Here is a 14,555-nt window from a genome sequence, read left to right on the forward strand (position 1 = left end):
CCTACTGTTTATCCAGGGGAGGTCCTATGCTACCTGTTCCTAAGACAATCTGCTTTTTGTTTCAGTAAGGCAATAAAGCAGACTTCCCAACCCCATCCTTCTGTGAGAGTCAGAAGGATAGAGGTGAGTAATAGAGACCTTGTCAGCAGGCAACCAGCCGAGGATCATAAATAGAAAGGGCATGATGGAGATGACTAGTTAAGTCAAAGGGACTCCATTTTGTGACTCTCATTTTCACTGGCCTTTGAGTTCTGTGTCCCTCAAATGTTTTCTGTAAAAGCCCCACTCATGAGAAATCAGCATATGCCATCATATAATCACAGCTTAGCTGATGCATTCCTGTTCCCCTCTTGTACTAGCTAAAGGTTGTATAAAAGCCAAAGAGCCATGAGCCTCTAGGTCCTGACCAAGAGCCTTGGACCCAATTTATTTCTGCAACCACAAGCCTTGCTAAATAAATCATTGTCTATATCTATGTCAGTGGCTTTATTTTCTATAGCGCTACAAAAGTTTATCTCCATCTCCACAAAGTTGAGGAAACTGAAGAGGAAGAAGAGGAGGAGAAAGAATCTGAGGAGGAGGGGGTGGAGGAAGTTAACTGAGAATCTTAGAAGGACCTGTTCACAGTCCCCAATGCAATAACCCTGAGTAACTTCTTGGCCTGACTAGGGGAAGCACCCCTGCAGATCACTAATACCAAATCCACCTCTTAAGCCCTGTTGTCTGAGCAACCAAAGGAAACTCAGCATGGTTTGCTCCCTGCCAGGCAAGTCTGTCTTCAGTGAGTAGTGATTCTCAATCATTTACTTCACTTGTGGAGAATATTTAGATATAGGTAGTTAATTAATATAACTAACGAGCATTTCTTTCTAAAGTGCTCTTTTCAGGCCACACCCAAGGGATGGCAACACTTTGAATGGCACATCAGAAATTCATATTTTCCTCTGTAGGCCTATGCCCTTTGCCATTGCAGATCCTGCCCTCCCTACTCCTCCCCACTCCCACACACCCACAGCCACACTTAAATAGGCAGTCCTCAATGAATTGCTGTGGTGACATAGTCTGTCATCTGGGGGTGAGATCAAAGAGGAGCTCAAATGAAGATACTTATAAGGACATGCTAGTGATGTATGTGCATGAAATAAATAGCATAAAATGTGTTCCAGGCAAGAGGTACGAAATGGGCTTCCAAAAGCAACTGAGGGGAGGGAGATGGTGAGTTCACTTGACAAGCAGCCACCACTGCTTCCTATTTAACTGCTGATTCTTGTCAATGAGATACTAATAGTTGTTATTTCTTCATAGCTGAAGGACTTGGAAGAGTTGTTAACATCCTCTAAATTTCATCCTTCTGGAGCACAGTCCCTGTTGCTTTCCCCTCGTTATGGCTCTGAGCGAGAGTTCAGAAAGGACTATCTGACTCTATGTGATTGTAGCAGATCGGAGGTTAAGTGGAAGGCTTGACTGTTCTGCTTCCTGGAAACATGTGAAGATAGTCCCAAGAGCAGGCGGACTTTTCTGAGTGCCAGGGGTCCCCCATGGTCATGAAGATGGTCTCTTTGATGTCAGTGAGACTCAGGGATCATTTTCAGGAAGTCTGACTTCATATCTGGGGTGCAATCAAAGCACCATGGCTGAGCAGAGCCTGCTAATGATATGGCCAGAGCTTCCCCACCAGAGCTGGGGAAAACAGAAAACTACAGTCCCAAAGCCATGGGAATGAACACCCTTTCTTTGGTGAATGCCTGCTTAGCTAAGCGGTTCTCCTGGAAGTGCTTCTGTTGGGGTGGAGGAAGAGGGAGCTGTTGAGTATTGAAAGAGAGTGCTTTTAGAGCACCAATTTAACATTTTGGAAAGTGAATTTCAGAAGTAGACATGAAGATGGCTTGTTTTGTTCTTTTATTACCATGTTAAATTGAATATACATTAAAAACCCAAATTCTTCTTCATCAAAGGTCAGTTTCATGTGTAATCTATTTTTTGTTCTTTGTATGCTGCAGCCTTCATGTTTATTGATAATTCTTAATTTCATCATAAAATATAAAATTCTCAGAAAGTAATGTGTTGGTGCCATTCTCTCAGCTCCAGAAGACAAGGTGGGGTTGAAGCTGGAACCCTTTGGGAGAGTCATTGGAACAGGAAGGAAGACATCCAGATGGCCTGCAGAGTCTCTTGGGTTTAGGGCTTCCAGGATATTGGAGAACTGGAGCAGAAGGGTGTGACCCCTTGCCTTAGGAAGGCTGCTCTCTCCGGCTCAACTCCAGTTGTCAGGGGCTGCAGAGCCCTCTCATCTACTTACATGAATATATGTTGAAAACACAAGGCTCATTAAAAGGACAGTGTTTTCAAAGGCAAGTGTCCTTCATGCACATCCAGCCAAACCATCTGCAACTTTTACAAGAAGCACGGACCCAGGAGACCAGTACTGGAGCTCATGGATGATGACAGAATTACCAGGAACTCTTCATCTGGGTATAGCCACCCACTACTGCTATTACTACCACTACCACTACTATTACTGGCATTTACCTAGTGCTTTAAGGTTTGCTAAGCACTTTCTACACCTTATTTCATTCAAGATTTACAAAGTGCTCATTTAAAGTTAAATTCGTAAATATAAATAGCCTATTTTACATATTTTTCTCAGAGGCAGTTTCTAACACTTTTCTTCTATTTAGATTGGATATTTGCAAAGTATAACTTTTCCAAATGATAAGAGGAAAATATCTCGAGCTGCTAAAGGGACAGCCTTGTGTGGGGCATGCTCCTGATGGGAATCCTGTTACTGTCACCCCAACATTCCATAGCCAAAGGATACCATGGCTTAAACCACTACTAGGGATTAAAGACTAGTGAAGTCTGAAACACATTCTAGAAACGAAGACTAAGAGTCTGCCAGGTGTTGAAGCTTTTTTTTTTTGTCATGAAATTTGAGACTTAGAAGAAACCTCAGTAGCCTTGAGACCAACCTGTACGTGAAAGGCATCCCTGCTACAATATACCTGACCAGTAATTGTCCAACATCTGGATGAAGATCTCCAAGGAGGGGAAGTCCACTACCTCCTGAGGCAGCACATTCTACTTTGGGATAGCTCTTGTTGTTAGGAAAGGATTAAAATTTTAAACAAATAAGTTGAAGGATAGATGGATTCACCTAGCGCAGCTAGATAGCACAGTGGATAGAGTGCCTAGAGTCAGGAAGGCCTGAGTTCAAATCTGGTCTCAGATACTTACTAGTGTGTGACCCTGGAAAAGTCACTTAACACTGTCTGCCTCAGTTTTCTTATCTGTAAAATGAGCTGGAAAAGAAATGGTGAATTGCTCTAGTATCTTTGCCATGAAAATCCCAAATAGGGTCAAGAAGAGTCAGACATAATTGAAAATGACTAAACATAGATGGATTCACTGTCCCCATGATCTTTTCCCTTCCAAAGGTCCAAGTGAATTTGGAAAGTGGATATATCACATCATTGTCATCACTACCATCAGCAACATTTCCTGGGCACCTACTGTGAACAAGGCTATCTGCTGCTGCTTCCTAATAAACAGAGATGTCTAAGTCTTAGGTGCCTAGGATCTTATGGACAGAAGACCTAGGCTCTGCCTTCAAGGGGCTTAAAGTTGAGCTGATGAGAGAGGTGAGCAGACAAAAAGATTATCGTTCATCAGTAATGTAGACCAGGTGGCACAAGATGGGGATGGGAGGAAGGTGAGACTGCTGATGGCTTGGGATCCCAGAGGTAAAGCTGGAAAGAACCTGAGAGGTCATCTGGCATAACTTCCTCCTTTTAGGCACAAGGAGACTAAGGCCCAGAAAGGACTGACTTGCTCAAGGTAACCCACTGGTAGGTGACAGAGGCAGGATTTGAACCAGGTCCTTTGATTTCTTCTACTCTTCCCAGTGTACCATGTTACCTCTCTGAAGGAATCCTAGATGGGTCAGCTTTAGAATGAATTCTCCAGGAAATCACTGTCCCATGGTGGAGCAATGGCATATGTCCCCTTCCCATGAGCCCTGGTGCATCATTTCTAATTTGCCCAAAAGGTAAAGCCCATTTAGGCACTCAGTAAATGCTAGATTAATGAATGAATGGATGGATGGATGGATGGATGGATGGATGGCAGAGTGAATGAAAGCCTATAGTACCTTTTCGATGAGTTCCTGATTTCTGCGATAGAGAGCCTGCTTCTCTTCTATCCATTTCATGTCCTTAAAAACAAGAGTTGATTGTGAGACAGAAACATGGTTTCAGATAAGGGAGCCAAAATCAAGGTCAAGTCACATTGTAGGAGAGAGATTAAAACTGCAATGAAGCAATTTAACATCTGCCTCACTTGTGAAATATCTACCTGCCCCCGTGAAAGGAATAACAACTCCCAGCCAGAGAATGACACCCAAGATTGACAGCCATCATCTTCCCATGAGTATCTCCTGCATGGAGACAGAGCAGGTCAGGGCAGGAGTCACTCAGGAACTTTGATCGTTTTAAATAAAACTGCCTGACAACTCTAGTATGCAACAAGGTGATAGATTGAAGCCCAGAGGGTACCTAAATGGCCATATGGCTTTGGATTGGGCTCTGGAAAGGGCCCATTATAGATCCTGGGGCATGTTCCGGGAGATATCTGGGATATCAAGTCTATCAAGGAAGGAAGAGGTGAATGGCTCAATCTGATCAGTGCAGCTCACAAAAAACGGGTGTTTTTCAGATCCTAGAGCTCCTCAAAGAGCTGTGTAGGAACTCAGTGTATCACTGACTTGGGCAGAATGTGTTGAAAAACACATTGGAGTCTTTCACTAAGACCTTCCCCCACAAACTTCGACTAACTGACACGCTCTTCTCTTTCTGACAATGGCTAGAAGGTAAAACGTTTGGTTTTGTCAATTGACCAACCCAGTCACGTGAAATCTCTGGCACATAAAATCTAATTCCTTATGCCTTCTACCTCCTGCTGGGCACAGCCCCCTTCTACAGGAAAGCTTCCCTAATCCCTCTAAAGGCCTTGGTTTTTTCCCCTCTGTTAATTGTTTCCTATTTATTCTGTAGATAGCCTGTTTGGTTTCTGTTTGCTTGTTGTCTCCCCCATTAAACTGGGAGCTCCCTGAGGACAGGGACTACTTTTGTGCCTCTTTTTGAACCCCATCACTTGGCTCAGTGCCTGGCACATAGTAGGTGTTTAGTAAATGTTTATCAGTTGATTGACTGATTGACTTTAGATGCTAACAACTTTGTTTCTGATCCATTTTGAGGAGAATTGTGTAATTAAGTGTGTTTTGGCAGCTCCTAAAGCACATTTGGGAAAAATGTATTTTTTCCCCAAATTGGTGAAATATCATCTTGAAAACTTTTCTGGCCACTGCCCCAGGCACTTTGGCCTTGTCCTTCCATGAACAATATGACATGACATCTGTGAGATCATTTCAAAATTTCACCTCATTCTTAAGAATTTCACTTGAGATCATTGGAAAGCAAATAAATTGTGTTCTTTGGTAAATTGTCATAAAGCATGCAGAAATTACAGTCTCAATTAGTGGCCTAATGACTTGGGCACACAGGTCTATATGTGAGCATCAGCCACGGGCATTTAACCTTTCCTAAAGTGCCTTTTGTTCCGTTGTCCCTGTGCGGGTGGCCACATGGTGGCAACGTTGCAGCAGCAAGGTCACAGGCATGGTCTTTGCTAGTCCTAAACTGGCAGGAAGCTCTAGCTGAAATGGGCAAACTGGCCTTGGTGATGTGTCCACAGAGCTAAGAAGGCACTCCCCAAGAGCCATAGATCTGCCGCCTAACACGTAGGTGGCCTCACCAATGAACACTGACAAAGAAGGCAAGGGTATTTTCACAGGGGATTCTCCAAAAAGGAAACTCTCCAGTGAGGACTCTGGAAACTCCAGAATAGTGAGCCTAACTTCCAGGGAAAGTCTGAGGTATATAGAGACAAGTAAGAGATCAGGGGAACCCACAGAAGATAGCTTCTCTAATCCCAACCCAGTGGTGCCAGAATGGAGAAAGTGCTGGCCCTAGAGGCAGGAAGACCTGAGCTCAGTCCCACCTTGGACACTTACTAGCTCTGTGACCCTAGGCAAGTCAGTTCAGCTTTGTTTGCCTCAGTTTGCTCATCTGTCAACTGGGGATAACACTAGCACCTACCTCCCAGGGCTGTGAGGATCAAACGAGATAATATTTGTAAAGTGTTTTGCAAGCCTTAAAGTGCTATAGAAATTCTAGCAAACTAGCTAATGGCAAACCATGCCTCATTTTTTTGGGGGGGATGCTGTGCTTGGGTGAATGAAGTGATGAAGACCAACAATGAGGAGAAGGGAAAGGTGCTCCAGGCTTATTTTGCTTCTATTTTCCCTTCCAAGAAGAATGACCTACAGGCTAGAAGAAACCGATTTGTTAGTAAGATAATGAGAGATAACAAGGAGCCCTTGATGGTGATGAAAAAGAGAACTGTGCTTAATTAGGCAGCAATGCCCTTGACACACATCAGTCATCTCACTTGAGTTCAAGTGACTTGGTGCAGGTGGGCGTCGTGCTCAGGTAGAGAAAACCCTGGCCCCATTAGGGACATGGGAAAGCCCATGCAGAATGGAGAACCTGCTCGCCAGAGTTCAATGCTGACTACTTTCCAAAATGAGAGGAGAATGGAATTGAATGGCCTTCATTCTGATTCCTGTCAAAATTCTCGAACACAAAATTTAGAGGACAGTTAGTAGATGCATGGAGAATAAAGTGGCAATCATGAAGAGCCAACATGACTTCCTCGAGAAAAGGTTCTGCTGCCAGAGTCATTCAGGTTCCTTTTTTTTTTTGACAGGGTGACTAGACTGTTAAATTGGGATTTCAGCAAAGTATGCAGCATGGTTTCTTATGCTACACTGTGGGAAAGCTGGAGTCATAGAAGCTAAATGACAGTGCATTTAGATGAATTCAGAACAAGCTGTATAGCCAGGCTCAAAACACAGTCAGTAATGCTTCAACATGAAGTTGGAAGGATGTCTCCTATGGAGAACCCTTGATCCTGCACCTTAAAACAGAGAAAACATAATTTCTCAGATGACCCAAAGCTGGCAAGTATAGCTAATATTGGATGACAGAGTAATGATCTAAAAAAAGCCCAACTGGATAGAGCTTTAGACAGAATTGAACAATTGTTTCTTGGATTAAATAAGAGTAAACTTAATGAGTACATATGCTAAGTTCTGTTTTTTAAAATCACCATGTCATGTGTAGCAGAAGGGAGGACCAGTTATACAGCATTGCCTTTGACAAAGGTTTCAGTGGCCTGAATGCTCAAGATGATACAACAGTACAAGATGGTAGCCAAGAGATCTAAAGCCATAATAGAGGGCATGAAGAGAGACTGAGAATTTGGGACTCAGGAGATTACACTCTGCCCACTTCTGAAATCACATACATTAGGTAACCCATTGATAGTCTGGAGAGTGTCCAGAGAAGGGCAGTTAGGATGGTGAAAGACCTGAAGTCCTTGACATGTTCAGATCCAATAAGGTTCTAGGGGATGTTCAGCCTGGAGAAAAGTTGGCCTTGGAAATACAGACCAAGGCATCAGACACTTGACACTTACTATCTGTGTGACGCTGGGCAATTCACTTAACCCCCATTGCCTCACCAAAAAGCAAAAAAAAAAAAAAATAGATAGATCAGTGATCTCTTATATAGAAAAGAGATTTAGCTTTGTTCTGCTGGGCCCCAGAGGCAGAACTTGGGGCAGAGGGTGACAATAACAAGAAGATTCATTTAGATTTGATGTCAGTACAAACTTCCTAACAGTCAGAGCTGTCTCAAAGTGGAACAGATAACTAGGCTTAGGAGAGGTGAGCTCCCTGCACTGCTGGAGCTCCTTCCTACCCTCCTACTATGATTCTGTAGCCTCAGATTAAATATGGGTCCTGCTATTTGCTGCCTCCATACCTGGTAGGGATTGAGGTGGGCCTTGGTTTCATCTTCTTTAGGGGATGGGAGTTGGAGTAGATTTGATGCCTGGATTCCTTCCTGATTTGTTATTTATTTGTTTGTTTGTTTGCTTATTTATTTATTTATGTTCCACTGCAAAGGCCCCAGATCCAGGAGGAGGCAAAAGCTTTGTCCTCTAACCTCAAGTCTATCAACAATTATCTGGGTACCTTTGGACAAGTCTTACCTTGATTGAACCTGTTTCTTCATCTGTAAAATGGGGATGATGATAATACCTGCACTGGCCACCTCACAGTGAGCTGTGAGCACCAGCTCCATCAGACAATGGATACAATGGTTCCTTGTCACCTGTAAGGCACTAGGTAAATTGCTCACTCAGCTGGCAATTGATGATGGGCTTTAGAAGTGGCTGAGAAGATGGGCAGTGCTCCCAGTGGGCATCATTCTTCAACATTTAAAAAGCCATGAGGAAAACTTGAGCAAGATAGGATATAGACCAGAGCTATGTTCAAATGAATAGAATTGTTTTTACATGGATAGAAAACCAACTTTATAACTGGAAACAAAGATTCAAAGGAAGGTGGCCCTTGGCTCAGTCTCCCTTGATCACCTCCTCAAGTGCTCCATTCTTTCAGGGAGGAGGACTTGGACTCTTGAAGGCTGGCTGGACTCTAGCCCAGCTTCTGCCTATCTGGAGAGGTACCAATCTCTGCCCAGTGATGGGCTGCGTTTCTGTCAACCCAGCACCAGCCTGGCCAAAGGCAGAGACCCATTGACAGAAGGATGACTGCCAGAGGCAGGATCTTTGTTGGCCTCTGAAATTCATGGATGTGATCTTCTGTGGTGTGGAGAGGTCACGAGCTGCATGGTGGTGGGGGGGGGAAGAGGAGCATCCAGTCAATGAAATGCTAGTGCTCTTGGAGCCTTCAAGCAGGATGGATCTGATGATGGAACATTACCATCAAGAATCCAGAAGGGCAGCTACAGGGGCTTCTCTAAGCCTGAAGCTCTTTGGGGAGCAAGCTGTTCAACAATGGGGATAAACTATAGACAGAGTACATGGAGTGAAGTGGGCAGAGGTGTGGCAGCTGAACCTCCTCAGATAAGTCCTAAGGAAAGAATCTGGAAAAAGTAAACTTACTGATCGATGCTGGCAACACAACAGGTTCTGAGCCCTCCCTGATGACACAGAATGGAGCCCTGCAGCCAGAGCAATCCTCAAAGGACTAGGAATGAGGTAGAAAGTGGAACCCTACCATTGAGCATCTTCAGGGTGAGTATATATCTTCAGCACCCAGGACAGCTCCATGGCTACGGCTTGTCAATTCAATTCTATTCATGGACATTTATTAAGCACCTACTCCATGCCAGGCACTGTGTGGGGCATGGTGGACACAACAAAAGTAAGACAGACCCTTCTCTGAGAAGCTTACATTTTACTGAGGGTTTCAATGTGTTAACTGGTAAGTCATTACAAAGTGATTGATGGCAGGAGGAGAGATGAGGGAAGATGTTCTGCAGGAGGTGACAACTTTGCCAAGCCACAAAGGAAGCTAAGGATCCTGAGAGTCACAGTGAGGAGGAAGGGCAAAATAGGGCTTAGGCACACAACCCTAGACAAAGGCATGGAGGTAAGAGATTGAAGATGAGTTCAAGAAATAGCAAGTAGTTGGGCTGGAAGGTCGAGCGCATGAACAGAAATGAGTCTATAAAAGGAAGCTGCAGACAGGTTGTGTAAATGCCAGGCTAGAGAGGTGGGATTTCAGTCATCATAAACAACTACTGATTGTTAGCAGGGGAGTAGGAACTTGGTCATGGGAGCCACTTGACAAGCGAGACACTGTCAAAGAACCATGCAGTATGGCATGCTCACATCAGAGGTGCTGTATCTATTAGCAAAGCAGAATTGCAGCAGCTTTGGATGGCTTTGGAAATTCACTTTGGGGGAGGTTGAGGCTGGAAAGGACCTTTGAGATCAACTACCTCATTTAAAGAGGAAGAAACTGAGGCCCAGAGAAGGAATCCAACATGTCCTAGGTGGAGAGAGCAGAGATCATGGTAGCTGTACCAATGCTGAAGTGGAGGAGATATGTTTCTGGCATCCACCCACCTCTACAGTGCTGACCACAAATCCCAGAGAAGCCTGTTCCCCCAGCAGTTTCCTGTCACTGCTGCTGTCCTGTTGCACTTGGATGGGACTGGGATTTCCTCACTGGGTCATTGTGCCCCCTGCTTCCACTTCCTCCTGAGGAGTCCCTGGTCATACTTTCCCCTGCTACCCTGGACCTGGACCCACCACAGTGAGCATGGTTTCCGTGGGATGATGTGTTCCAAGTAATGCAGTACCCCCTACAAACCAACACCTGGAAGGCAGCCCATTTTTGAGCTGGGTGACACCCAGCCCATATGTTAAAGTAAGGCCTCACTGAGCAAACAGGTAAAGGAGTGCATTTCCATAGCCGAGGAGCATCCGTCCTTGGCCAAAGTGCTCCTGGTTGAACTTGCAGATGCTCTGACCCATATGCCAAACAGGTTCATTTGGCACGATCCTCAGTCGGTCAGGGTGGCCCCATCTGCTCGGTCCTACCTGTCCTTGTTCAGCCAGGGCTTTCTCCAGGTCATCTATTCGTGCTTGGGAGCGCTGTACTTCTGCTTGGAGCTGCTCACGAGTCTGTTGGATGGGAGAAGAGATACATCAAACTTCCTCTCACATCCTGAGCCAAAACTGCTGTAAAGAGGCTGGCTCTCCAACTCTGACTGAAGAAAACCCAAGAGCAGCCCAGAATCCATTATTTTTCAATGGGTACATACAGTTCTTTTCCTTTTCTTTAGGAATGCAGTCTCCAATCAAAGTGGCCTGTTTTATTGGAAAAAATCAAGCTGCTTGTTTTCAGCTGAAGCAAGATTTAGATAATAACCATTCTGGAAGTGCCCATGGAGCTCCAGGACTATAGGTTTGCTTTGAGAAAAGTGACCTGAAATAAATGGCCCCTGATCAGAAGAAATGTATGGATTGTTATTGTTGGAGAGATTTGACACTGCATGGAGAGAGTGCTTAGCATTTGGTGAATTGCATTGTATTCTTTGTCAAAGCAGCCATTAATCAAGGAGTCTCGACTGAGCAGCCATTGTGCCAGCCTGGGTCAGAAAAGGTCTATTCCAAACTAGATCAGTTCTTTAAGTCATAAACGCAATCATGAAATCACCATCAGAGTAACCGACAGGGTCCCCCCATGATCAGCATTCACTGGGCCCAAATCAGGATGCACGGTGCCAGTGGTCACTGCTCCCTTGACCTCTTCTGCTAAATTTCACTTTGATTCACATTATATTAAACCACTCCTGAAAGAATTAGGGGCTGTTGGTCATTCCAATTTTAGTGCTAATTGATCATTGGCCTTTCTTTGAGTAATGATACCTCCACCTTACATTTGTGTAGTGCCTTAAAGGATTTCAAAGCTATTTCCTTATAATAACTCTATAAAATGGGCAGTGAAAGTATTGTAAACCCCATTTTACAGCTCAGGAAACTGAGGATCTATTAGATAAAGTGACTTGTCTATGGCCACTCAGCTAGTAATTGTCTGAGGTGAGATTTGAATCCAGGTCTACCTATGTTCAAGTACAGCTCTCTATGCACTCTAACCACACTACCTGTCTAACAACTAATACCTGGCATGGAGGGGATGGGGGTTTTGATGACGAAGGAGAAGCTTAAGTGCTCATAGAACTTTGGGGGTGGGGGTGGAAAAGGTATCAGGTTACGGGATCTTCTGGGGGGACCTATGCCCCCACTGTGGGCAGTGCCTACGTCTCAGGGAGGCTGGAGAGAGGAAATAAACACTGTGAATGTCACAGTTTTTCTCCAAGTCATTCCTGCTCTGAACTTCTTTTTGACCCCTACTTTCCAAATTATATAGATTCAGATTCACTCCATTAACAGCTGATAGCGAGCAGCCGGCATGCTTGAGCAGCTTCCCCTAAAATCTCTTCTTTTGCTGTCCTTTAGGTGGCAGCACCAACTTCCAACGGAATGCGCAAGTCCCACAGAAGCCTTGTGCCCACAGGGGGTGTGTCCTGGGCTACAAAGTGGGGCAGTGGGAGTACAGAGGCATCAGGGCAGAAGCCACAGTTTGCACTGCCATGCAGAGAGAGAGGGAGAGACACACACACACACACACACACATACACACACACATATGTGTACATTTATATGTGTGTATACACATGTATGTGTGCATAATTGTCATGATATATTACAGGGACAAAAAGCTTCCCAGTCTTCACCTCATATGAACTAACATTAATACCCCCAAGGAGGTCATTGAAAGGACGACAATTATGTTGACCATCTGCCCTCTTTCCCATCTCTATAAAATCTCTCCAAGAAGTATCCACACACATGCTGATTGATTCCTTGATGAAGCAATGAGAAGGAAACAGTCAGGCTTTCCCAAGTGATACTGTATGGTTGAGTAAATCTTCAGTCATACAAATGACTATATCCTCTCATTATCCTGTGATAATCACTTAAGATCAATTGAGCCCATATAAGGGCCAAAAACCTGAATTAATCTTTTCTCTCTGAGTGAACTAAAAATACCCTTTCCTGTGTCAGCAACTACAGGACCAGATGGAACTGACCAGCATTCTTCCTGTCTGTGATCACTAAGGACGGCATACCTGGGACCACACACTCTCTGGAATAGTGGGGCTTTTCTTATCTTTGTATCCTATGGACATACGTTGTGTAGGGGAAACACAGATATCCTGGTTGTATAATTTCAATTGACATGTGACATTCTCCTATTTTATTGTATTTACAACCTATTCGATGGGAAACTCCCTTCCCCATGCTATATGTTAAAAAACACGAGGAGGCTGTATTTTTTTTTAGTAACACAGACATCCTGAGTCAGGCTTTAAATGTCCTCCTAAACTTGCTTGAGTCAATCAGAGTTAAAGCTCTGACTCCATGTACATGTGCTGCTTAAACAAATAAGGAATAAAACAATATGAACTCACTTAGCACCTGGCTTGTTGTCTCTTTAACCAGCTTTCAGGCCCACACCTGTAAGACTGAATGTGCCTGGTACTCACAACTCATCAACACTCTCTGCCCCTCTGACTAAGGACAAAGCCACGGGCTCCAGAGCATTGATTTAACAAAGAGACTCAGCACAGTCTTTTCCCCATTTCTCAATAGTGACACTGCTTTAGGACTTCTCTACCATAGTCCGTGTTTGTAGCTTCCTTTTCTGGGTTATCTTTCCTCATTAGACTGTAATCTCTTTAAGGGTAGGAACAAATTAAAAAACACAAACAAACTTGTATTTGTATCCCTAGTACTTAGGACAGTGCTTGGCATATGGTAGGTGCTTAATAAATGTTTATTGATTGACTAATGACTGAATGTTTAAAAAAATTACAAGATCCTACTGTGTCTTTCATTTGGTGATTTTTTAAGGCATGTTACTTAGTGGAACCAGTTGCTACCTATAAAGCCCTCCTTCAACAGGAAGTCACTCACATAATTTAAGATTACACAGTGATTCTTGATAAATGCATCCACTGAGAGTTCTGTTCAATAATCTTCAGATCATTAACATCAACAGAGAAATAAAACAGGAACAGTATGGAGACAGAAACATCTGCCACCGGTCTGTGATCTGGAAGGCCACCGAACTATTATTGAGCATTGAAGCCTTAGAATCAATGAGTTTATCAGGAGGGGAGCCAGGGAGACAAGCTGGGTGGTGTATTGGTTTTAACAGGTCCATTTTGCCATTGGCATGTCCTGGAAAAAGAACATAGGATATATTCTTTGCTGGCTAAGTAAGAATCAGATACCCAGGACTGGAGTGCACCCATGGGCAGAGAAACAGAGGGTAGGAGTCGAGAAATAACTTTGGTTTTAGCAAAGAATTAGTTTGAAAACTAAGCAGCAGTGGTCTGTGCTCCATCCTAGAGGGGAATTCCTGGTGCTCTCTCCTTCTTCGGAATGGTCTTTCCTACTTCCTCGAAGGTTTCTAGTCCTTGCCTTCTATACTTTCCCCATGGTTTTTCACAAAAAAGGAAAGAGAATGGAGTCTACAAACTCTATACCAGTGAGCTTGACTTTGGTTCCTAATATATTCCTAGAATATGATTATAAAAGGGATGGATAGTGACTATCTGGAAAAGGGAGCAGCAATGACAAAGTGTCTTCAGGGTTCCATCAATAATAATAGGTCATGCCAGTCTATCATTAAAAGGAGCCATCTTGGACAGGGCTACTAAGATTGCAGATTGGGGCACTGGTATTGATAGAGCTTACCTAGGTTTTAGCAAAGCTTTTGTTAATACAGCATCTTATGTTGGTTTTCTCATGGAAAAGAAGGAAAGATGTAGAATAGAAGTAGGATGTTTAAATCGATTCAGTATGTGTGGAGGGCAATGACTCCACAAGTAGGCATTAATGGTTCAGATACCAAGTGGAAATGTCCAAGGAGTCATTTGGCTCTGTGTTGTTCAACACTTCTTTTCATGAACTTGAACAAAGGTGTTAATCACCCATTTATCCAATTTGCAGATGACACAAAGCTGGGAAGAAGAGTTAACATATTGAACAAG

The 14,555-nt window shown here is 43.8% G+C and overlaps 1 protein-coding gene across 1 annotated transcript in view; it reads right to left on the minus strand.

Annotated features, from left to right (window-relative positions):
- Window positions 1–14,555, minus strand: part of JAKMIP3 (Janus kinase and microtubule interacting protein 3) — a 172,694-nt gene that overhangs the window by 49,333 nt on the left and 108,806 nt on the right. Inside the window, 2 exon segments of the mRNA XM_078150682.1 lie at window positions 4,148–4,210; window positions 10,531–10,614. Of these exon segments, the coding sequence (XP_078006808.1) occupies window positions 4,148–4,210; window positions 10,531–10,614 (147 nt within the window).

Source organism: Phascolarctos cinereus, unplaced genomic scaffold (genome assembly GCF_003287225.1).
Source record: "Phascolarctos cinereus isolate Bilbo 61053 unplaced genomic scaffold, phaCin_HiC Scaffold_3;HRSCAF=262, whole genome shotgun sequence".
Classification (NCBI taxonomy): Eukaryota; Metazoa; Chordata; class Mammalia; order Diprotodontia; family Phascolarctidae; genus Phascolarctos; species Phascolarctos cinereus.